Source organism: Drosophila novamexicana, unplaced genomic scaffold (assembly GCF_003285875.2).
Source record: "Drosophila novamexicana strain 15010-1031.04,08,12 unplaced genomic scaffold, DnovRS2.1 tig00000739-arrow-arrow-pilon, whole genome shotgun sequence".
Taxonomy (NCBI): Eukaryota; Metazoa; Arthropoda; class Insecta; order Diptera; family Drosophilidae; genus Drosophila; species Drosophila novamexicana.
In genome coordinates, this window is record NW_020824819.1 from 2846851 (window position 1) to 2870958 (window position 24108).

Consider the following 24108-nt stretch of genomic DNA (forward strand, 5'->3'; position numbering starts at 1 on the left):
GCACAACAACTTGCCGGCGCCAACAGCTGCTGCGAATCCGTCATCAGCGGATAGAAAAGCAATTTTTAATGTAGATTTATTTGCACTTTTGCCTATTTATTTTGACTTGTGTTACTGAGGGGTCAGGAAAATGCATGTCTTCTTAGTGAAAATGGCGCCCAAGGATTTGGTTTCAATTTTAAGAATCTTTGAGAAAATTCACTTGAGCCGCATTTGATACTCTTCGCAAAGCTCAAGCCTGCTCGGTGGACAACGCGGGAGAAGTTCGTCTTCAAACTTTTTTTAGATCCCTTCATAAGAACTTAATCAATACGGGTTTCAGAATTTATGGAAATTCCACCAAGAAACGTAAAAATATGGAAAATCTTTACAGCTTTTTTGTCCACCACGTTATCGGATTCGAATTCATTCTCAAAGCTCTTTGTGAAAATGTATTTGATATGTTTTTCCATTGCCAGGGGTTAAATGAAAGAACGTTTGTTTATCAAGATTCTTACCACAAGAATAACCTGGGCGGAAAACGTTGATTTCCACTTAAGGTTTATTATTCGATGGACTTTAAACATATATTCAACTGGTAGCAGAGTTCACAATGGTACGGATGGATTTAAGTTTTCCACGAGCGGAAACTGGGTGAAAAAGTAATACCTAGAGGGCTGGGAAAGGCCCGCTGGTAAATATATATGCATATATATTTACGATTGTCCATCCAGGGACTAAAGCGACCTTTAAACATATGTACTTATGATATGTATGTACCTATTCTGAGAAAAGGGGGATGTCGCACAGTCAAAGATTGTTGTTCTCTAGACAAGATTATCCGATTTGAAGGTTCGACTGAGATAGTCCCATTCGCAACATTGTTTATTGTAATTGTGCTTTGTCGATCGAATATATCAATGTCAGTCAGTCAGTCGAATCGTTTTCCATATTTAATTCTGTTGCTTTGGGAGAAATGTAATAAGATGTATGCACAAGTCTGTCTGCATTCACATGAAACGGGCCACAAGAGCCTCGTTTCACATCCGTTTTGCATGTAGTTTGATCAGCTTCAACAATTCACTTTCTTCTGCCTCTGGCTACTTTTTGTTTTTTTGGCTAATGTGTGTGTTTTTTTCCCAAGACAATGCAATGCTACAGATAACACCCGTGCAGGCGTACGTATGTTACATATGTATGTAAGGTGCACAGTTGTTGCGTTCCACTTGGCTGACAGTCTGGAGTCCGACAAAAAGACCAGGTTTTCATCATATTCGTAGTTAGTCGTCGTCAGCGTCGTCATCCGTTTACTGTATCATAAACATTTATGCCAATTTTTTTTTTCATTCGCTGGTTTTCGCGTACGCGGAAACCTGTTTCCTGTGATATTTTGAGGTATGTATTTGCCTGGCACGACATTTGCTCCTGCGCTTCCAACGTGCCCCAAAAGACGCTGACACTGACTGTGGATCTGCGGATCTGCGGCTCTGTCGTTCGATGTGGCAATGTCGACTCACTTCATGTCGTCACGCGATCTTCAATTCGTTCATTAATTCAGTCAGCATACGGTTGGCCGCTGGGGTAGGCGTAGAAGTAGCTGGAAGTGTTAATTAGTTGTTAGTCGCTGCCTTGAAGTATGCACAGCAATACATATACAGCCAAGACAGACGTTAAAGATTTATATGGGAACTTGTGCGAAATTGTGGGTGGGTGTCGTTTATAAGTATAAGCACGTATTACGGTACTAACGAATACTTTGCATGCTTTTCTCTAACGATAAGGTAGCAGATATTAATTTGATTATCTGGCGTGCGTTGGCTTACATGAATTGCGGTTAAATTTCCATAATTATTTAAATTTGTCGGGCCGGGATACTGACATGTGTTGCGACTCGATATTGACATTGAAAATTCCATTTGTTATTCCGCAACTGCGAACTGCTGCCTGACAGCGAAGACAAGATACAAACAAAAAATTAGTGGAAGGTGCATCCCAAGGCTTTGAAATAAATTCCTGCGTGCAACTGCCTGCGCCTGACAATTGCAGCCTGGGATGCGATCGTGAATGGGAATCGGAATGCGAATGTGAGCGCGCAGAGCCGCAGACTTGAAAATCAAAGATGCACAGGTAATGCCTAACCCGAGGGCATATCAACTCAGCTCATGCAAACTACACTTGCTTCCCGCTCAATTGTTGTGGGTGTACAGCTTGCACCACACTCCATACACAGAAATGTTTACATATATATATATATATATATTATATGTGGGATATATAGCTGAGAGCATCGGGGAGCATGGACTTTAATGCGTCTCCTAGGCAGGTTCAGCAAAAATGCAAAAGCCCATGCTTAGGTCGTGCTGGTCACGACATTTTCAACTTGGCTGGCAGCGTTAATACTCTAGCTAAATATGGTTTGCTGTTGGCCATATCACAACTGCAAATATCCTAATCATGAAGTCCATTTTGGGGGAAGGTGTTGATTGATTAGTCTAAACTATCTGTGGCATTTACCCCTTTTTAGGAAGTGCATTTTGATTAATATCGCTTGGTCAAGAATCGCCTGCCATACTATCGATCACAAGCATGCCTCGTACAAATAACTGGTTGGCGTCTCTGGCCTGGGGCCAGGCTATTTTTAAGGTGGAGGTCAAATTCCTGGCAACAATTTGGTGTATACATTTCGTTGTTAGCTGCCTCGTGTGACTCGCAATTGCCAATTCATAAAGAGATGCTTCAGCGGGAACGACAACTGCAATCGTATTGACATGCATCTAATTGTTTCAAGCCTTTTACTGCTAACTGATTCAGTGCGAACGTAGATGGTGATGACAAGTTTTTGTGGCCATCTGCACTTGTTGGCATCCGACTGGACGCTCATCTCATCTCATCACATCGCATCACATCGCATCGCCTGGCGTCGCATCGCTGTCATGATATTACATAACTCTGGCACGGGAAGAAATTTAACGCAATCGCTGTATTTGGAGTCCTACTCAAATTAAGAATTTGCTCAGATCAAATCGAAATGCGTCCCAGCTGTCAGCCTTGTTGGGCTAATGCAATCAAACTCCGATTAAAAGTTTTTACACGCCTTCTCGCAGACACATATATATGTCTGTCTGTCGAGTAAACTCCCACATAAATAGGCGCGCAACTCGGTGTTAAAAACGAGTTGTTTCCGTTTCCTGTGCAACCAGACCGAAGACTACTCTTATATATATATTCTGTCTTACTATCCGATTGCCATTCCTTACTGTTCACTCCGGACTGTGAAGGGAAAACCAGAAAAGTGACGATATTTGCAATTTTCTATTACTTAAACATATTTTCCATGTTGTATTCTCAAGAAGTCCCCAATATTAAATCATTGCTGCATTGGGGTTAATCTAATGCATCATCTGAAGCTTTGATTACCATCCTGAATTTTGAACCACTTTCTTCGGAATTTCAGAAGACCGGGAAATGCCTTACTTGGTCCATGTTTTTTGTTCTAAATCTTAAACATCAATTTTCCACCCATTTCCAATTCTAAATCTAAAAGTAATTTTTTTAACTCCATGTTATATTTTACTTAAATATTTTAAAATATGTGAGATTCATCGAATAAAGAACTAAAAGTTGGCAGCAATTGCTTGCGCCCATTTTAGTCGCGCATTTTGAAGCTTGATTGATTCAACCTTTGATCGGAATATTTGTTTCCTACAGGGTGAATTTTGCAAAAGTGTAAAATGCGTATCAAATAAATTTTTACAAAGATTTTTGAAAATGATTTTCAATATTTCAATTTACCACAGTTCCAGCTTGGAAGAGAGGATGAGAAAAGTGCTTAAATGAACTTCATAAAAAATCCTGGAAATGAATTTGAGACCGAAATTTCACCCACCAAATCTTTGGGCCATTGTTCTAACAAGCAAGGGTGGATTTTCCGAAAAGTGTGAAAACCTCCTCAGCTAAATTTGTACAAATATCTTTGAAAATTATACATATGTATATGTGAGAGACATAGCTGCTAGTAGTAAGCCAGTAATAAGTGCCTTATAGTAAATCCCGTAGTTATGCGTTTATACAATCTGGGGATATGGAGAACAATTGTTGGGAGTGTCTGTTTTAACGAACACACTGCATTAATCTGTTTGCTCTTTTCCCTTCTCAAAATTCAAAAGCATAAACTGCAAGTTTCATTAAGATCGGGGCAAGAAACACAGAAGTTATTAGGGAATACGTGTGGTTATAATTCTTGGTATGGATGGGGAGATGGCAAGTAGTTGGGTTGATTGAAGTTAGTTGTGGGTTCGACACCGGCAGGGAGAACTTACTCTATTTTAATATTTGTTTTTATTAATGCTAGTATATACCTCTACTCAGCAAGGCGATAAACAAGCAAGCAGGTGCTGCAGTTGTTGTTGGTAGAAGAAGGCTTAGGGTATACCCTAGTCGGGCACTTCCGACTAGAGCACTCTTGCTTGTTTTTAATTATTTTTACATTTTTTATTTATTTATGTATTTATATAAAAACTATATTGTTTGGTGGCTTTTTATGCTGTTTGTTTGATGTGCTGCTTTATAAAATTTGCCACAGCAAGAAGTGAAGGATTAAATAGGGGATATATGGAATAAAAGCATTGCAAGGCTATCACAAGGCTTAGGGCTGAGCTTCATTGAGTTTGACTGCATCGTCTGCCGACTTGATTTGTAAAAGTATTTCTCAATGTCTACCTGAGGCCTGGAGCCATTGCCGAGAAGTGAGCAACTAAGGAAATAGCCGGCTCTGGCGAAACAACCAGCTATTAATCAAAATCTCTTGATCTGCGCGAATGTCTACACTGAGAGAAAAGACGGCTGGTACAAGGCAATTCTACTGCGCCCAGCTCTAATTGGGTCAACAAATATTTTGACAAGTGTGGTGTTGGCGGCAGCCCACCATGATGGACGACGCCAGGCTATGGAATCGATGGCAGTTCCAGACCAGGCCAGACCATGCCAGGCCGGAGCCATGATGTTGTTGTTCTATTAGACATGTGTGCCTGGCCTGTGTTGGACTACGGCTAAATCGCGGTAAATCACAAAAGCCAGGCACGAACTGGCTACACGACTCCAACAGATTCCAGTGCGAAGGCGGTCCAAGAGAATAGCCTGCGCCCTTGGCTCTTTATTAAATTAAGTTAAATCATGTAATTTCCATGTAGCAAGTCAAAAGGGCAATGAATCGCCCCATCGCCCAAGACCAGGCTCCGATGATAATAATGGGGGGCGGGGTGGGGGCAAAAAGCGCTGCAGGAGTACTTTTCTGTACCCTGTGATTACTGATCACTGATCACTGATCGCTGATTTTCTTCTTGGGAAACTTTTCCGCTGGCCCACAAATTGATTGTAAATGTTTGCCCAATCCCGCTAAATACTCAGGAATTTCAAAGTCTCTCTTGGCAATCAATTTATATGTATCTAAGCCGCAGCGCTGATTTGTTGTTGCCAACGTTAGCACAAATGCAAATTAGTTGGCATCGACACATGGCCAGGGCCATGGCCAGGGCCAGGGCCACATTGTCTTGGTGTGCATCAACCTTAACTCTAGCTGGGCAAGCGTGTACCAAGACGACCTATAACAGCGTTTACGTTTTAGGTTTCTTCTCTGAGCTAAAACTTTTATCGCTCTCGTTGTTTAGAATAAATAACCTCAGCTAAGGGGGCCCAGTGGCATTCGCGAGGAGGTGGCGACTACAGAGCCCGGCCACAGAGGCCTGCCTGGCTGCATATTTATGAGACTTATTTTAGTTTATGCGATTTTTCTAGCTGATTCAGTTACGTTCTTATAATAGGCAGCAAATTCTACCGCTCGCCGATTCTTGTTTTTTTAACTGTCTTTAAAAACTAATCGCAGTAGCTAATCATATTTATGCTCTTACTAATTTAAATAAACATGCCTGCCCCTACTTGTCAACTGAATTGTTATGAAGAAATATAAGAAATTCCTTTCTGCTTTTTACTTCTACTCATATTAATTTGCTTCGTTTAAATTGTTTTGTGCAGTAGAAGAAGCTTCTGTTTTCTTTTATTCTGGTTGAATTTACCCAAGAGACATATTTTCTAATTTAAATGTCACAAGGCTGCTTTAGTCGAGACTGCCAGACCTAGGAGATACCCTACCAAAACTGGCAGCAGCTCATGGTAAAAAATATTTATTTATTTATTAACCAATGCTGATAGCTTTCAGATTATCTTAAATTAAATAATATTAACTTAAATAACTCTAACTAAACAGAAACAAGTAAGAGGTTCTAGTCGCGAGCTCCTGACTAGGGAATACCAACACCAAATGCAAATATATATACTATTCTAGAAGCTATATGTCAAGTTTGGTGACTCTAGCTCTTATTATTTACCAAAATTGCCCAAAAAACAGGATATCGATATCGATTTTTATCGATTGCTTGGAAATGGAGTAAGTTATCGATTATCGAAAACTCGAAACTCGATCTGCGCAGGCACTAGGAGCACCTACATCTAAAATTTCAAGTCTCTAGCTCTTATAGGTTCTGAGATCCTTGCGTTCATACATACGGACGGACGGACAGACGGACGGACGGACGGACGGACGGACAGACGGACGGACATGGCTAGATCGACTCGGCTATTGATGCTGATCAAGAATATATATAATTTATGGGGTCGGAAATGCTTCCTTCTGCCTGTTACATACATTTGGATTTTGCACAAATACAATATACCCTTTTTACCTATTTTCAATGGGTTCAGGGTATAAAAAATACCTTCCATATATCCAATACAAATGAATATTATTAAAAAATCTGACCGTCTTCAATGTATGTTTATGCTTTAGGTTGTTATGGCGATGTTTTAAATTTCGTCCGATCGGCCTCCAACGTATTTTAAACACACTGAAAAAATACGTAATGAATACATTTGGGTTTCATCACTTTTGGAAGTTCCACCTGCAACTGTGGAAATCTGGCGGAAAATTTGCAAAATTGATTGCGTTTGTCAAAGGAATGGGCTTCAAACTTATTTACAAATCAAAATCTGTGAAAAATTATTTAAACGATTTAATGAACGAAAGTTTATTTTTCGGCTTATTTTATTTTCCTATATATAAAGCAATATCTAAACTTTTAAGCATTAAACTTGCCACGGGCAAGGCCGGGGAATACCAGCGTTATTTATATTGCGATACACAAGCTTTAATTGGTTTAGTCGGCTGGTTTAAAGGCAGTTTTAGAATAGCCTTCGAGGTGTCAGCTGTGAAGATCTCTCAGCACACAGCGCTCGCCCATATTAGGTAACCGCCATAAGAAACAAGAAGAATGTGGAAGTGACTCAGATATGAGTGAGTTTCTGAGTTTAGCTTTCTACGAGTACTCAAACGGTGCCGCCCGCTGTGTTGACACTGAAAAATGCCTGCGGCTCGTGGTGGCCACATGGGCATCCACATCGCATCCACACTTGCAACATTTTATGACAATCATTTAAGTTAATTGCGGAAAGCAAGAGTTCCCCCGTTACGTAGCCGAGAGGTAAGGCCACACGTAAAGCCAAGAGAGACCAAACCAAGCTGCTTGGCAAAGTGTAGGATAAATATTGTGTCTCATTTCCATTGGCAACTCATCCATCTGCCGCAGCCTGCCGCCTTTGCCTTCGTTCCATGTCAGATATCTGAGAGGCGAACAGCTGTGACCAGTTTCTCCGTCTCCGTCTCCGTCTCGGTCTCCGTGGCCGTCACGCATAGTAAAAGGCATTAGCGTCCGTGTCTGTCACCTTCGTCATGGTCACGCTAATCGAGGTAATCGCCTGCGCCAATAAACTGACAGGTTTATGGGCGTGCAGGCGCAGAAGCAGACGCGGAAGCCACAGACCAATAGCCACCGGGTAGACTAGCCGAGAGCAAGAGCAAGTTGGACACTTGATTTAAAAGCAATTAAAATGCGAATTGATGTCGCGATTGATTTCGTTCGTATTCAACTCATTTGTTGCAGATATCTTCGGTTAATGGGTCACGCAAGATGATGATGCTATGTTGCTGCCGGACCAGACGTACGCCGACTACGTGGACCGACATTTGACCAAGCCGGACTTCAAGAGCTCCGGCACCAGCAGCAGCTACGACCTTACCGCTGATTTCTTTGAGAATATACCCGACTTCGTTGGCGCAACCCTGCCGGCCTTTCTTTACAGTCCACAAAGCAACCGACAGCCTGCAGATGCGGACCACGGAGACACACCGCAGACCCAGCGCACTTCCCATTCCAGTGGGCCTGTCAAGGAGCAGAGCGAGACTTCGACCAAGAGCGATAATTGCGACGATGTTTTGCGGCTCTGCGAGGACTTTCTCTGTCGGCATCGCATGCGCCCCGACTTCTTTTGCCAATACCACAAGGCACTCAGGTGGGTAATACATATATGTCCAAATGTAATTTTCTGGTAAGACTTCTGTGCTTTCTTAGTTCAACCACACCGTCGCCTAAGCAGAGCAAAGCTTCGCCAACCGTGGACAAGGCAGAATGCTCTGCGGGGCTAAGTGTTTCCAAGGAACAGGAATCCTCGGTGCTATCTGGCAATAACATCACTGATGTGGTCGAACGATTCACAAAGTTCTCAGCTATTTACACACTCCCGGTTGCCAGGCGAAGGAAAACATGCAATAAAACCACAGGAAACATAACCGGTAAGCTACCAGCACTTGTTGGTTGTAAGTTGTTATATATAGTTGTTAACGCAGAATATTAGTTAATTTCCATCTGTAACAATTAAAAGGTAACTATAAAATATACAGATCAAGTATCTTTCATTTTATGCCTAACAAAACCACCTCCTCGCCTCGCCTGTCACTGTTAATGACAAGTGCGGGGCTCTAGTCGGGAATTCCTGACTAGGGGATCCCCTGTACCCTCTTCTACCAACAGCAAATGCAGCTCGCGCTACACGCTCGTTTGCTAAAGCAGTTATTAAAATAAATTAACAAAACCACAATAGTTCCTTCAATAGGATTCGAACCCGTGGCTTACCGCACAACTTGCATACGCCTCTAGTCAACGGCAACACCAACAATTGCAATGCAGATGATGAAATTCAATGAAGAAACGTTTGAATGTTTGTGTGTGTACATGCAGAAATTCAGAAATACAGAAATTCTTAAGCTTTGCGCTAGCTGCCGCTAACACGAGGGCAGCCAATATATATATAACCACACGTTTTCTTTAATCACTTCTATGTTTCTTAACCGTTCTTTATAAAATTTTCAACATTAGATCTTATTGTACTATAGAATATTTGTATATTCTCAAAAAGTCAATTGCAACACAAATTGGTTTATTTACTTGATGTGTAACTATGTGATGGTAGCGGGCAGGTGGCGGTAGCTATAAAATGAAAGATATTTGATGTGTTTATATATATGTATATACTTTTCTAGAAGCTACATTCCAAGTTTGGTGACTCTAGCTCTTGTAACTTACGAGATTTGCTCAAAAAACAGGACTTCGATATCGATTTTTATCGAAACAGGGCGAGTTATTGATTTTCGCAAACAAACATTTACTATATCTTTTTTCGGCCATTGGAACGATCGGTGGAAAATTAAGTGCTTGTATGAACAACTTTTTTCTTTTTTAATATTTATTAAGCCCAGCATTTACGAGCTTCTTTATTATCACATATCTGCAAGCCCGTATGGCAAATGCCCACAAGGGTATTTAACCTAAGTTGTTTTCATATTATGAGAAAATGGCAGAAAATGGTTCAGGCTATCCCCTAGTCGGGCACACCCGACTGCTCCGACTGAATGAAAATTAAACTTATTGAAACTTTTTGAGTTACCTTGAGTGATAAAGAGACACGCTAATAATCGGGAAAAAGATGTTCAAGTTGAGCTCGGAGGTGAATCACACTTTTAGCAAAATGCAGGCCTTCTTGGTGGAAGATGCAATTCAAAGATTTTTGAGGGGAATTGTCTATTTGGCTTTACTTACGAAGCACTAAATAAAAATACAATAAAAAACCATATTCTACCAGCAACTATTGTTTACCATGGGATCGGCTTCCAAAACATTTTCAAAGATCTTTGTGAAAATGTATTTTACAAAATTGACCGATCTTGAATGGAAAATGCGGATCAAAAGTTTTATGAATGAAAGTTTATTTTTCAGGTTTAAGATCCTCTAACTTGAACAGAAAATGTTGATTCCAAATTTTGATTCCTTTATTCGATAGACCTTAAGTGTTCTTTCAAATCTTATGTTAAATGAAAAAGTTGTATTTAAAAGCATATAACTTGCCACAGTCGAGACCGGGAATACTATTGGCTAGGTTATTAATATAAATTAATGAAGAAAGCGCAGACGTATACGAAAGTTAAGTATAATGTATTGATTATCATCGGAGAATATACATTCGTGACTCCGTTAAAGTAAGGGCGCTAAAAAATATATGGAATAAATTTGATTCACATATTATATAGGGGAATATTTGAAATCGAACATTGCTCGATTTTCTTGCTCTTTAAGAGTATCTGTACCTTATGTGGTGGGATGGCTTATTCTGTCTGTTATATAGATTTGCATATATTATTAGACCCTTTTTTACCCAGTATTTTGAATAGATGAGTTACATAAATAGCTTTTCAAGGTATTTAGTATTTCTGTCGAACATGCATATAAGACAGATTCTGCATAGCATGTTAACATTTATCTTATATTCTATTTATGCAATGTAAAAGTATTTTCGCCACACTCTGCAGAATATGCTAGAAACATTGACGTTTTCGTGTGCATTTACTTAAATACATATTTAATTGTTGGGTGCCTTATTCGCTTTAATGAGATCCGCATTTGCTATGCCTGCAGCGAATTTCGTTTCGAGGCTGTGGTGCAGCGAAATAAGCTTGCGGTGGCGAGCATAAATACCCAAGGGTTACCATACCAGCTGAAAGTGGTCTACGGCTTATAACTTTGTGCCGCAAGTTGGTTTATGTCTAGGATAAACGAACAGGCGTTAATTTTATGTTTTGTATGATTTTTTTGTGAAATGCCCTAATCTAATCAAAATATTACTGGAAATATTTATTTAAACTATGTAATACATTTTAAATAATAATGATGGAGAGCGCAGTAATTATATATTTTTGGGAGACGACATTATTTCGATCAGAGAAAACCAAATTAATTGCCTCGACTTTCTTTTATGTGCGGCTCGCTGAAAATCTATATAAAGATTGTATTACTTTGGGAAAAGGAGAATCTATCGATATTTTGAAATGAACTCTTTTTACGCATGTTGCTGAAAGTATATAAATCCAGAAAATCGTGTTTGACCCTAAAAATGTTGAATTAATTAGCATGTGGCTGTTGTTAGGTGCATTAAATTGCAAACTGCGCTGGAAATGATGTGGGAATTATGAAATGCAACATTAACAATAAACAATCAACGCTAATTAACACGCGAGAGACCCATAGTTCAAATACTTGACCCCATATTTGAGCACAGACTGCACAGACAGAGTAAGTGAGGCTGGAAAAGAGACCTCGGGCCTTTTACCTGTTTTGTAAAATTTACCTGCGCCAACACGAGAGCGCGCCTCGGAGAGCACAACGATCGCTTTTCTACAACGTCCGAGCGGCGTCTGGAGCGGCTCAGTTCCAGCGTTCAGTCTTTGCATTGGCCTGGCAGCGAGCAAGTGAAGTCAACGGCTGTTCGTTTCGCCTCTTTAGTGTGCTCTGTGAATGTGGATTATAAGAAAATCAAAGAAATCGAACGTTCAGTCCGAAAAAAAACGCCATAAATAAATTGTCCAAAAAAAAAACATAGAAGAACTTTCGAAGTCGCTTCTCAATCAAATTGTTTTCTCGAAAGCTGTGCTAATGCGCTGCATACATACACATATATGTGTGTATGTGTGTGAGTTTATGTGTGTGTGTGTGTGTACCTCGAAGGTATCTAAGCATCTACTCCGAGTTCCAACTCTGCGTGTGCTGCTTGTTGCTGTCTGCGAGCTCAAATTGGTGGTAACTTGTTTTTCACAAAAGCAACAACAACAACAACAACAACAGCAGCAAGAAAAATGTCTGCATACAACAAGAAAACAAGCGCGCGTGCCTGAGCTACATATATAATTATAAGCAGAATCAATATACATATGCATATACAAAACAAAAAAATAATACGGAGTAGATTCGCACAACTCCGAAAACTATGTCGGACTGATTGAGGCAGATGCTTTGCAGTGCTTTGGCTGCTTTTGCTGCCCTTCTGCATTCTTTGCACTCGTTTGTTTGTATTTTGTTGTTTCACTTGCTGCGCAGCCAAAAAAAAGAAAAAAAAAAAAAATATCCCCAGTCACACGAGCAGAGAGACAGTCGTTCACTTCGGGCGTATCGGTATCGGTTCCATGCCCAGCTCGTATGCCGTGCACACCCATACAGACGCAGGCAAACACACACACACACACACATGCATGTAGACAATCTGGTCAACCTGGACAATGTTTGCCTTCTGTAAGCGTCTCTGCCGAAAACCTGTTCGATCGGGCGTGTTTTGTGCTGTGTATAAGTCTACGAAGTATACGAAATTATTCAAATAAGAAATAACGTCGTCGCCGGTGCCGACGTAGCACGCTTTTCGTCCTTTTCGTCGTGTGTGCGTCGCCAAAAGCGAATAATAATAACAATAAAAATAAAGAATACAAATACAAATAAAAGCAACGCATTTGAAAACCGAAAACTCGTTTCTGCGACTGCAGCTCGAATTAGTTTGTTTCATACCCGGCTGGCCACACAAATGTACATCTACGATGGCCACATTGGGCCTGTCAAAAGTTTTCATACTGGATAAATATTTTACGGAATTGCAAAAATTTTGGGAGACCGAGAAGAAGCTGCAGGGTAATTATCTGTATTCAACCAAACCCCTGTACACGTTTGTTTCCTATGTCTTTTGTTTCTACGCTCTACCATAACTAACTTTGCTATAAAAATAATTGTGCTTTCTTGATTGTTTGAGCAGAGCTTTGAACCTTGCCTGCTGTCAATGTAAAAGTACATAATTATAGCATAATTATAGTATAGCCAGATCTGGGCCAAACAGCAAACGATTGATACGCTCGCCTTTCCACAACTGTACCTTAGCTCCATTATAAGACACATTTTGCTCTGGCTATATCATATCTGTTGCAGCTACAGCAACTATTACCATAATAAAACACATTGTCCACATTAAAAACAACTCGATGTACCTATGTGTGCTGGGCACGTTGTATATAATGCGCAGCTGTATCGCTATAAAGGTGTGTGCTTGGCTTGGCTTGCAACATATGCCTGCCTCCAGCTTCGTCGCATGATCCCCGCGCGCCCATCGTGACCAGTTTTGGTCCCAGGCAGTGCCGCCAACACATCCGTTGAGATCTTTAAATGTGGCCCTCGTCGTCGTCGTCGTCGTCGTCGGAGCCAGTTGGTGTTGTTTCTGTTGTCTGCTATTTTGCGAACTCTATGAGAGCTGATTTCAGCTTTTTTGAAAATTTCTTGATTCGAATTTTAAGTTCTTCTGCATTTTAAAGATTTATAATCAACAGTTGTGGACTGAAAAGGCGAACGAGAATATAATCTAGAAAGTTTCTTTTCATATATATTTGGAATACACGCATTGATCAAATGTTTCTCCAACAAAAAAACCAATTTTCATATCTCCAGTAATAGATCACAAACTGGATCTGGAAACATAAAACAGCCTTTAGATAAAAGTTTAAAGTTTTAATATACACAAATTTATAAATATTTTACACTACTTTACGATATGTTTCTTAAGTTTAGTTTAATGATATTACTATAAACGAAATATATATTGAATGTATCTATAACAAGTAAGAGGTTCTAGTCGGAAGCTCCCGACTAGGGGATACTCTGAACCCTCTTCCAACATCAAATGCATATATATATTCTATTTTAGAAGCAATATGTCAAGTTTGGTGACTCTACTCTTATTATTTACCAAAATTGCCCAAAAAACAGGATATCGATATCGATTTTTATCGATTGCTTGGAAACGGAGTAAGTTATCGATAATCGGAAACAAACTCGATCTGCGCGGGAACTAGGAGCACCTACATCTAAAATTTCAAGTCTCTTATAGGTTCTGAGATCCTTGCGTTCATACATACGGACAGACGGACGGACGGACGGACGGACAGACGGGCAGACAGACAGACGGACATGGCTAGATCGACTCGGCTATTGATGCTGATCTAGAATATATATACTTTATGGGGTCGGAGATGCTTCCTTCTGCCTGTTACATACATTTACATTTTGCACAAATACAATATACCCTTTTTACCTATTTTCATGGGTTCAAGGTATAAAAACTGGCAGCCCGACTTCGGGTACCAACTACACTTTTTAGAGAGAGGCTACTAAGAACCTTCTTTTATGCAGTCAAGCAAGCATATAGAAACACAGACGAAGCTTGTTGCAAGTATTCGTAGACAATATATTTTAATCCAAAGATGCTTGTAACAAGCTTCTTCCGAGCGTCCAAGCTGTAAACCAATCGATGTGCATAAGATGTATTTCTACAATTGAAATATTAATTAAAATAAAATGTTTATTGTAAAGTTGTTGAGAGTTAAGAGTTGCCGTTGCCTTTAAGTCCGAATTGGTTTGCTGCCCTCAAAATATCGAGCTAGGACTGAATTGCCGCTCTGATACTATTTCGATTTCAAATAACATTGTACTTGGGCTTGTTTCAAATTCCGCTTCGCAATCTATATTTAAAATGGTTTGTCCTGATTGACTGACTTTTGATAAGGATCAATATCGAAATCCTTACAACTCTACCCTTTCAACCCATATTCGTTGGGTTTTTTAAAAGAGTTTAGTTTAAGAAAAAGAGACAATAAATTTGGTATTTTACTTTTTAAATAATATTCTCACAGATTAAAAAATTTTCTTTCAAAATAGAACTCCAGAAACTGAGCAGTAAAATCGGACAAAGTCTAAGACCAGTTACTAATTAATACGGAATATAAGTCTCCGCAAGGCATAGTTACTATTAGTCTAGTTGGGACTGAAGTTTTATTATTATTAATTATAATTAAATAATAAATTTCGATATCGGTTCTTATCGATTGCCTGGAATCAGAGCAATTGTTTAATAATCGGAAATAAACTAAAGATCGAAGCATTTAGACATTTTGGAGGTTTCATTTAAACTATTTAAACACATTTTGATGCCATTTTTATGCCCTGGACATTTTTTAAAAATCGGCCGATGACCGAAATAAACGAAAGCATTTCCCATTGTGTGCGGCTAAGGCTGCGTCTGTTCTTATTAGAGTTGTTTCGTTTAGTTCAGATCAAGTTCGATTGAACGGGTCATTAAAATGAACTACTGAACTTATTCAGTGATTAGTGAACTAAATCGTTCATTTAGCTCACTCGTTCAGCTATTCAGTCGGTCATGAACGTTGTATGCAACTCAGCAGTTCAGCAGTTCCTGAACGATATATTCTTTTGAGATTTTCAGTTCTTAATAAACATAAAATATAGCGGGATTTAACTTTAATTTATATTTGACTGTATAACTGAACTAAGCGAATAGTTGAACGAGTGAACTAAATGAACGATTTAGTTCACGGCCAGAAAATGAACAAATGAACTTATTCAGCAAATTGAACTAGAAATCCCCACTCTAGTTCTTATGTGTGGGTTCCGTTTTAAGGCCTTGTCATTTTTTAAAAATATGAATATTCTAAGGCACAAAAAATTTAAAGGAATTTGAAATAGGCTATAGAATGTTAAGTTTATAGGGTATAGAGGGAGTGATAGAAAGTTTGTTGCTATGTAAGACAACCTATTAAGTACCCTTGAAAAATGTAATAATTGTCAACGTAGGACAGATTTAGAACAAAATGGTTATCATGCCAAAAAAAAAATAATAATTTCAGTTCAGTTTTTGCCGCGAAAATCGAAATGTTTTTGCAAGCGGTATCTTCTAGTCGTGCACTCCCGACTAGTACACTCCTATTAAGTATATGCGCACAAAAAGAGTTGCTGCTGAAAATATAATCAAGATGTGTTGAGCAACACAGAAGCTATTAGAGACTAGATCCTCTTGCTTGTTGGAACTACTCGTATTGATAGTTTGCGAATAAATCAGAAGCTCATCAGACTGTTCAGGGGCGACCCCTTCTTTCATTCACATTAGATATGCTATTAATGGGAAACATTATTAATCAGAAGAGTGTCTTTCGTCTTTCAGATGCCTCGTCGTCAAATGAGGCAGTGCACCTGCAACAGCGGCTCAAGAGTCTAAGCACCGAGCTGCTGGTCATGCGCAATCGTCTGCATGTGGAAAGTCAGGGGCATGGCCGGGCAGCCGATGTACAGCATCACGGCATTGCAGGAGGCGCTGCTGCTGGCGTTGCAGTTGCTGGATCGAAGGCAGCCAATTATGACTTGAACGCGTCCAGTCCGAACCTGAACCTGGGCACCGGGGGGCTCTCTGCGAATGCATTGCAGCAGCATGCGAACGGAAGCGGCCAGAACACCCTGTCCAAGGTAAGCTCCTACATATACACGTACATTGAACGTCTACTGATTGTGTACTTTAATTGCCGGGCAGCATGCGTACAACTACAGCCAGACGCTGCCGAGCAATGCAGGATCGGGCGCTGTCATCTCGGCGCGCAACACGTCCATTCCGCATCCGCTGCCGCACCAGCTGGGTGAGGTGTCCGGCATGGGCCAGAACAAGGGGCACAGCGGAAGTCTAGGCTTTACAGGAACCCTGACGCCCGCGTCCCTGCCGCACAGTGTCAATGGCAGATCCAACACGCTGCCTATGCGCTCCTCCGCTGCAGCCTCGCTCCCGGCGTCAGTGAATGTGTCTGCGCATCAGAATAGCCAACAATTGCCATCAACCAAGCACGTCAATCCGTGCCAAAGCGTGAAAACGTTACCATTCGGGTTTGGCTCTGCAGCCGGCGGGGCCAAGCAGCAGCAGGCAAACCGTCTGCCCAAGGACATGCAGGATCTGATCCATTTGGCGGGCCCGTTGAACGAGCACGCCGTCATGCACACCCTGCAAGCCCGCTTCAACGAGCAGCGCTACTTCGTAAGTACCCCTTGACATGCCTGCACGGAAATCTATAGATTCCCTTGTGATACGCTTATCTTGTAGACCAACGTGGGATCGATACTACTCTCGATTAATCCATACCTGGATGTTGGAAATCCGCTAACGCTCACTTCTACGCGAGACCTACCGCTGGCGCCACAGCTGCAGAAGATCGTTCAGGAGGCAGTGCGTCAGCAGAGCGAGACGGGTTACCCTCAAGCCATCATACTGTCGGGAACTAGCGGGGCCGGGAAGACGGCCAACGCCATGCTCATGCTGCGCCAGTTGTTTGCCATTGCCGGCGGTGGCCAGGAGACGGATGCGTTTAAGCATTTGGCCGCCGCCTTTACAGTATTACGCTCACTTGGCTCCGCCAAGACAACCACCAACTCCGAGTCCAGTCGCATTGGCCAGTTCATCGAGGTTCAGGTCACGGACGGTGCGCTCTATCGTACCAAGATACACTGTTACTTTCTGGATCAAACTCGAGTTATTCGTCCGTTGCCTCAAGAGAAGAACTATCACATTTTCTACCAGCTACTCGCTGGCCTCAACAGGGAGGAGCGCCAGAAGCTCCATTTGGAGGGCTACTCCCCGGCGAATCTGCGCTATCTCCGCGGCGACATCACTCAGAATGAGCACGAGGACGCGGTGCGCTTTCAGGCCTGGAAAACTTGCCTGGGCATATTGGGAATACCCTTTCTGGATGTGGTGCGTGTCCTCGCTGCTGTGCTATTGCTGGGCAATGTTCAGTTTATCGACGGCGGGGTAAGTAACATATTCCCATACCAGATATTGTTTAGACTCTTACATCAATTTTATGGCTATCAAATGCGCTGTATGCGCAAATATGCTGCTAGTATTCAAATACCAATTCACTATTCGAATCGAGAAAAAATGTGTTAAAATAACAACAATTTTAGTTTAATGTGAATAGTTCAAGTAACAAGGTATTAATATCGTACATTTTAATATTTAGACACCTTTTCTGTTTGATATATTTTTCCGAGATATTCCAATAGATGGTGTGTTTTGCTGATGTAGGATTTTCGGCGTGACGCCATCTGTAGACTTTTTAATGTTTTGTGAAGTGGCGCCACCTAGTTTTGAACATACATGTTATTGTGCTCAGCTGGTTATTCAATTTTTATCCCTTGTTTACCTTAAGTGGAATGGCGTTCATGCTGGAATGTCGATCTGTCACGCGGAAGTCGCGAGTTCGATTCGCGTAGCCTTAGGTGCTCCTAATTTCTTGCGATGATGATTATTATGGGTAATTTACGTCTGAATTTATTTCGTGTTCGAAATCTGTATATATTACTGAGCAAGAAGTTTTATTTTATTGTTCATAAGCAGCCGGAATCTTATATATGTTTAGTTATATATTGCGATTACTGGATGTAATACATGTTTATTGGTGTGTGTGTGTGTGTTTTTTGTATACATGAAAAAGAAGAAGGTTCAAGTGCGATAGGCTTACGACTCCCAACATTGAATGAGACGTGATTGCCTCAGCCAATGGCATGCAAGCACCTATGTTTGTATGTGTGAATTATGCATGCAAGAGTACATCAAAATATGTATATGCATGTGTGCTGTTATCCACTGCAGTGGCTTTTGCTGCCATAGAAATTAGTTCCGTTAGTTTTCTAGCGACGACCATGACCTATCCAAAACAAGGCTCTATCCGCATTTGGGTATTTATTTCAAATTATTTACAATTAGGCCAGCACATTTTTGGCTAGTTTAGGCCGTATAGAAAAATGTACGTTGAATTATCGAAAATGAAATAAATCGAGTAAAGAATGTTTATCTCAAAAACTAAGAAGACAATTCAAAGGAGGGGTGTCTTGTTGGAAGGTCCATCCCTTCTTGGTAGAAAATGGGGGTCAAAGATTTGGCAAGTGAAGTTTCAAATTCAATGCGGGTCAAAGGCTTTTTGGGCAAAGTTTTAAATATTGTCCGGAGTGCCCGACTAGGGGATACCATGAACCAACATCTACCAAACCATTCTATAGCGATATACATTTCCAATTGGAATTCTGACTATTCAATGACTGTGCTAATATTGAAAGATACCTGATCTGAGCATACTATTCTAGACGCAACATATCAAATTTTTTGAATCCAACTATTAAAGCCTAAGAGATTCGTTTGAAAAGCAGTAAAATCCTGCTATATCGATTTTTATCGATTGCTTGGAAACGGAACAAGTTATCGATTATCTCTTAAAGGTTCTAAGATGGACGCGTCCATGCATACGGGCAGACGGTCAGACAGACGGACGTGGCTAGATCGACTCGAATATTGATGCTAACCTAGAACATATATACTTTGTGGGGTCGGAGTTGCTTTCTTCTCCCTACTATATACGAACCAGTATACCCTGTTTACCCATCAAGGGGTTAGGTTATAAAACTGTTGACAAATAAATAATACAATGAAGAAAGTATCAGAAAAAAAATATACTTTAAGGTTTAGGGTTTACACGTTTATAACGGTAGCTCGGCGCTGGTTACAGCGTAACTCCTAGTCGTGCACACCCCGCTAGATGACATTCGAATTTGTTTGCTGAAAAACTTTTGCCTCGCAACTATCTGCAGTTGGTGCGAATAAGAAGAAGAACTTCGGTGGCACTTGCATGCGCAATAATATTCGTTTAACAACAGCAAAACTATTAAGTCTTGAGCATAATAAAGTTAGCTCAAATAAAATTCCCATAAGAGACAGAAAGTGTAAGCATCATTTAATCTGGCATCTTATATATTATTCAAACAAGTTATTAAAGTAAGCTCTCTGCCTGTCTGCTTCTTACAGGGCCTTGAGGTAGATGTCAAGGGCGAGACGGAACTCAATTCGGTGGCCAGTCTTTTGGGCGTGCCGCCCGCCGCACTGTTCCGCGGACTGACCACGCGCACCCACAATGTGCGGGGCCAGCTGGTGAAGTCGGTTTGCGGGGACGGGGATGCGAACATGACGCGCGATTGTTTGGCCAAGGCGCTCTACTGCAGATTGGTGGCGACGATTGTGAGGCGAGCGAACAGTCTGAAGCGTCTGGGCTCTACGCTGGGCACCTTGAGCTCGGACTCGAACGAGTCGGTGCACAACCAGGCGGATGCGGCATCGCAGCACACGTCGACCATTGGCGGCGGCAATGCGGGCTCCAAGTCGATGGCAGCCTTGAATAATGCGGTGCGGCATGCCACGGACGGGTTCATTGGCATACTGGACATGTTCGGCTTTGAAGAACCTTCGCCGCACGCCCAGCTGGAGCACTTGTGCATCAATTTGTGCGCAGAGACTATGCAGCACTTTTACAACACGCACATTTTTAAATCATCGGTGGAGTCCTGCCGGGACGAGGGCATTGTTTGCGAAACCGAGGTGGACTATGTGGATAATGTGCCATGCATTGACCTGATATCCTCGCTGCGCACAGGCCTGCTGAGCCTGTTGGACATGGAGTGCTCGGTGCGCGGCACAGCCGAGAGCTACGTGACCAAGCTGAAGGTGCAGCATCGCTGCTCGACGCGTCTGGAGACACGAACCGCCTTGGAGCCTGACGATCCGCGACTGTTTGCCATTAGACACTTCGCCGGTCGCGTGGAGTACGACACCACCGACTTTCTGGACACCAACCGAGACGTGGTGCCGGACGATCTGGTCGCCGTATTTTACAAGCACAGCTGCAACTTTGGATTCGCTACTCATCTATTTGGATCCGAGCTGAAGGCTCTCTATGCCCAGCAGCACGCGCCACGAGGTCTTAGCTTCCGAATCTCACCCACCTCGCATTCCGACTTGCTGAACGGGGATGAGCCTGTCTCCACGCTAACTCAGGATTTTCACACACGGCTGGATAATCTGTTGCGCACTTTGGTCCATGCCCGGCCGCACTTTGTGCGCTGCATCCGTAGCAATACATATGAGCAGCCGAGCAGGTTCGATCGCGTGACTGTGGTGCGGCAGATCCGATCGCTGCAGGTCTTGGAGACCGTGAATCTGATGGCTTCAGGCTTTCCGCACCGCATGCGATTTAAACAGTTCAATGCGCGCTATCGAATGCTGGCTCCGTTCCGCCTACTGCGGCGCACCGAGGACAAAGCTCTAGAGGATTGCCAGCTGATACTACAGTACGCCATGGGCATGGAACAGCTGCCTGTGCAGGATGGCTCTGTTACGCTGGCCTGGGCGCCGGGCAAGAGACACGTTTTCATTAGCGAAGGCATCCGCCAGCATCTTGAGCACCTGCGCACGGAGATTCGTAACAAAAGCGCCACCCGAATACAATCCATCTGGCGCGGCTGGTGTTGGCGCAAGAAGATGGGCAGCAGCCTAAAGCGATCCTGTGCCACCGACACCGGCCTAATCTCTGCGCTACCCGCCATCGCCAGCACTTGTGCCAAGCTCGTCAATGCCCACAACAATCCCAATGGCAAGGCAGCCTCAGCAGCTATGGCCGCCCTGGCGGCCGTGGCTACCGCAGCTCCCAATACAGGTGAGATACCTCTGATGGCATATACTCGACCTGCGTCTTACTGTTCTACTGTCTCTCTCCTGCCATTTAGTCTCGCGCCTGTCCGCTAAGTCCACAAATCAAACTCCGTGTCTCGGCAACGGAGGCACAGTGACTCGCCCGCGACCTCAGCCTATTGCCGGCACACCACCTCCGGATCCACACGAGAAATGCGACCAGAAGATTATCCAGCAAACATGCAGTCTCTTCGGACTGGATTTGGTAAGCAACTCTTGACGAATACCCTTTCCCCAAACTACGAAAACTAGTGTTAAGCGGAAAGAGGCATCTCCGATCTTGACAGAATACATATACATATTCTCGTATCTTATTTTCATCTCTCGGCAATTGGGATCATGTGCATAAAAATGCTTATCCGATTAGCTTTTAATTCCGTTCGACTTGATGCTCATTTAAGAAAACATTTCTAATATCTTATCATTTGAGACGTGGGGATCTACGATTATATGTAAATTGTTGACTGCCAGTTACAAATATATATTTTTGAGAATGTGTGCAACAGATTCGTTACCCCTATATCGTCATGCAGTTAAATTGTTTTTTCTTTTGAACTTTTTACATGTAAACTACACCACTTGCTGGGATTATAACGCTGTGGTTGCCGCCCGCAGGAACGCCCTCCGCCCGTTCCACTATCACGGGCTTACACCATCACAGCCAATTCAAAGAAGCTGGGCTATCCGCAAAGTCGCATCATGAAAATGAATTTTCCAGAGGATGCACTTGCTAATCCGGCTACAGCTGGCCTGTCGCCGCCAGCCCCTGGTGAACTGCAGCAGCTGAAAAAAGGCGACACCGTAACTGTTGTGGGTGCCTCCAGTGGTCGGGGCCATTTGGTTGTGGAGCACAAAGGCCAAACCTATCACGTGCCCTTTCAGTACATGGAGCTGAGCGGCCAAACAGTTGCCTCTGCTAGCAATGCCGCCAGCAATGCCAACATGACCATATCATCCGCGTTGATGTCGACTGGCCAGTCGAATGGGGTGAAAATCTGAAATCACGCTTAACATGCAGGAGAGTCCACTTCTGGAGCAACATCAGCGACGGAGACTGTAAATAACTGACATTAGTATAAGTGCCTAAATTTAAATAATGAATCGCTGAGATTTGCGAGGACAAACGTATTATGCTTCCCCTTGCGTTGTCCGATGGAGTATTATTATTTATGTTTTTCATATGACAATAGGTTGTAGCTTCCAGTGCCAATCAAGACAGTTTTTTTTTCCAATAATAATAATCTCTACGGTTTTGTTGTTATATATAGGTTATAAGATAAAAACATGTAGCTAGAATAAGTCGCTTCTGAAGCCTCGTTTAATTAAACCTTTATTCGGCTCCCTTTCATCATAGCGTGCATTAATAAGGGTTTTCATTGTTGCTCATTGCCTGATTCATGCCTACTTATTCATATGGCAATATATATAAAAAGTGCTCGATTTAATTTTTTCACACATATATTTATTAGTAAGTCATATTGTGTACATAATGTACTAAGCATTCCACTTCATCCATTAAAGAAAGAGAAGGACTGTACAACATATTCTGTGTTTATTAAATAAGTAAAACGAGTACTAACTATGAATGTATGAAGTAAAACGAGTACTACATATGAATGTATGAAGTAAAACGAGTACTACATATGAATGTATGAAGTAGAACGAGTACTAACTATGAATGTATGAAGTAAAACGAGTACTACATATAAATGTATGAAGTAAAACGAGTACTAACTATGAATGTATGAAGTTAAACGAGTACTAACTTTGAATGTATGAAGAAAAACGAGTACTTCATATGAATGTATGAAGTTAAACGAGTACTAATAAATATGACTGTATGCATTTGAGTTTTCACCATAATAGAAAAGATATTGTGGTTGGTTGAGTTGTCTCACAAATAAAGTAAGCCTTTTTATCCACGCATTTGTGCTTGGCCAATATAAAATTTGATGTGTTATTGTCGAACTGTATGAGACCGCACATATTTATATCATGAGTTGTCTGACTCTTTAATTGATCGTTTAGCAAGTTTGCACTTGTTCCAGTTGTTAGAGAATAAAATATGCTTCGATTGACGAGGTTATTCAAATCGGTCCAATAGTTAAGGGATTGGTTTAAGTTCAAGCCCACGTTATACAATTCGATATTGTCTTGAAGATTGATTAGATGGGCGTCGAATTGCCGACACTTTTCGGCAGCTCCAAACCAATTAAAAATATTGATATGCTCGATGTAGTAGTATTTCGGACCGATTTTTTCAAAATGTTTCGGAATATCCGCTTGAAAAGTATCCAATACACGATGCTCTATATGCACTCTAGTGTTCGAGCCTAAAAATGGACAAGTTTCTTATATTGGCTTTTTTTTAATCAAAAACGACAATTTCTCATTAACATCACCTTCCATTAAACTTAGGGATTTGGCATTAATCGACAACAGTAACAGAATAGTACATTCCAAAAATATAACACTAAT

At 41.7% G+C, this 24108-nt stretch overlaps 2 protein-coding genes across 5 annotated transcripts; one reads left to right on the plus strand and one right to left on the minus strand.

The window, feature by feature from the left end:
* The first annotated feature begins 6007 nt into the window (after positions 1-6007).
* Positions 6008-23556, plus strand: LOC115763391 (myosin-3). 4 transcript variants are annotated; one of them, XM_030705932.1, is made up of 9 exons: positions 6008-6147; positions 7971-8379; positions 8439-8659; positions 16240-16538; positions 16603-17094; positions 17161-17865; positions 19915-21595; positions 21666-21835; positions 22246-23552. In XM_030705932.1, the coding sequence occupies exons 2-9, from the start codon at positions 8009-8011 to the stop codon at positions 22627-22629; spliced, it is 4323 nt and encodes a 1440-aa protein (XP_030561792.1). In that variant the 5' UTR covers positions 6008-6147; positions 7971-8008; the 3' UTR covers positions 22630-23552. The 4 variants fall into 4 exon arrangements, with proteins under 4 accessions (XP_030561792.1, XP_030561791.1, XP_030561790.1 ...); XM_030705931.1 differs by lacking the exon at positions 6008-6147 and adding an exon at positions 7827-7888; XM_030705930.1 differs by lacking the exon at positions 6008-6147 and having other exon boundaries at positions 7834-8379.
* LOC115763392 (accessory gland protein Acp29AB) lies at positions 23473-24108 on the minus strand. The gene is made up of 2 exons (XM_030705935.1): positions 24033-24108; positions 23473-23963 (listed from the first exon to the last, which is right to left on the minus strand). Exons 1-2 carry the CDS (start codon positions 24037-24039, stop codon positions 23485-23487), a joined length of 486 nt encoding a protein of 161 aa, XP_030561795.1. The 5' UTR covers positions 24040-24108; the 3' UTR covers positions 23473-23484.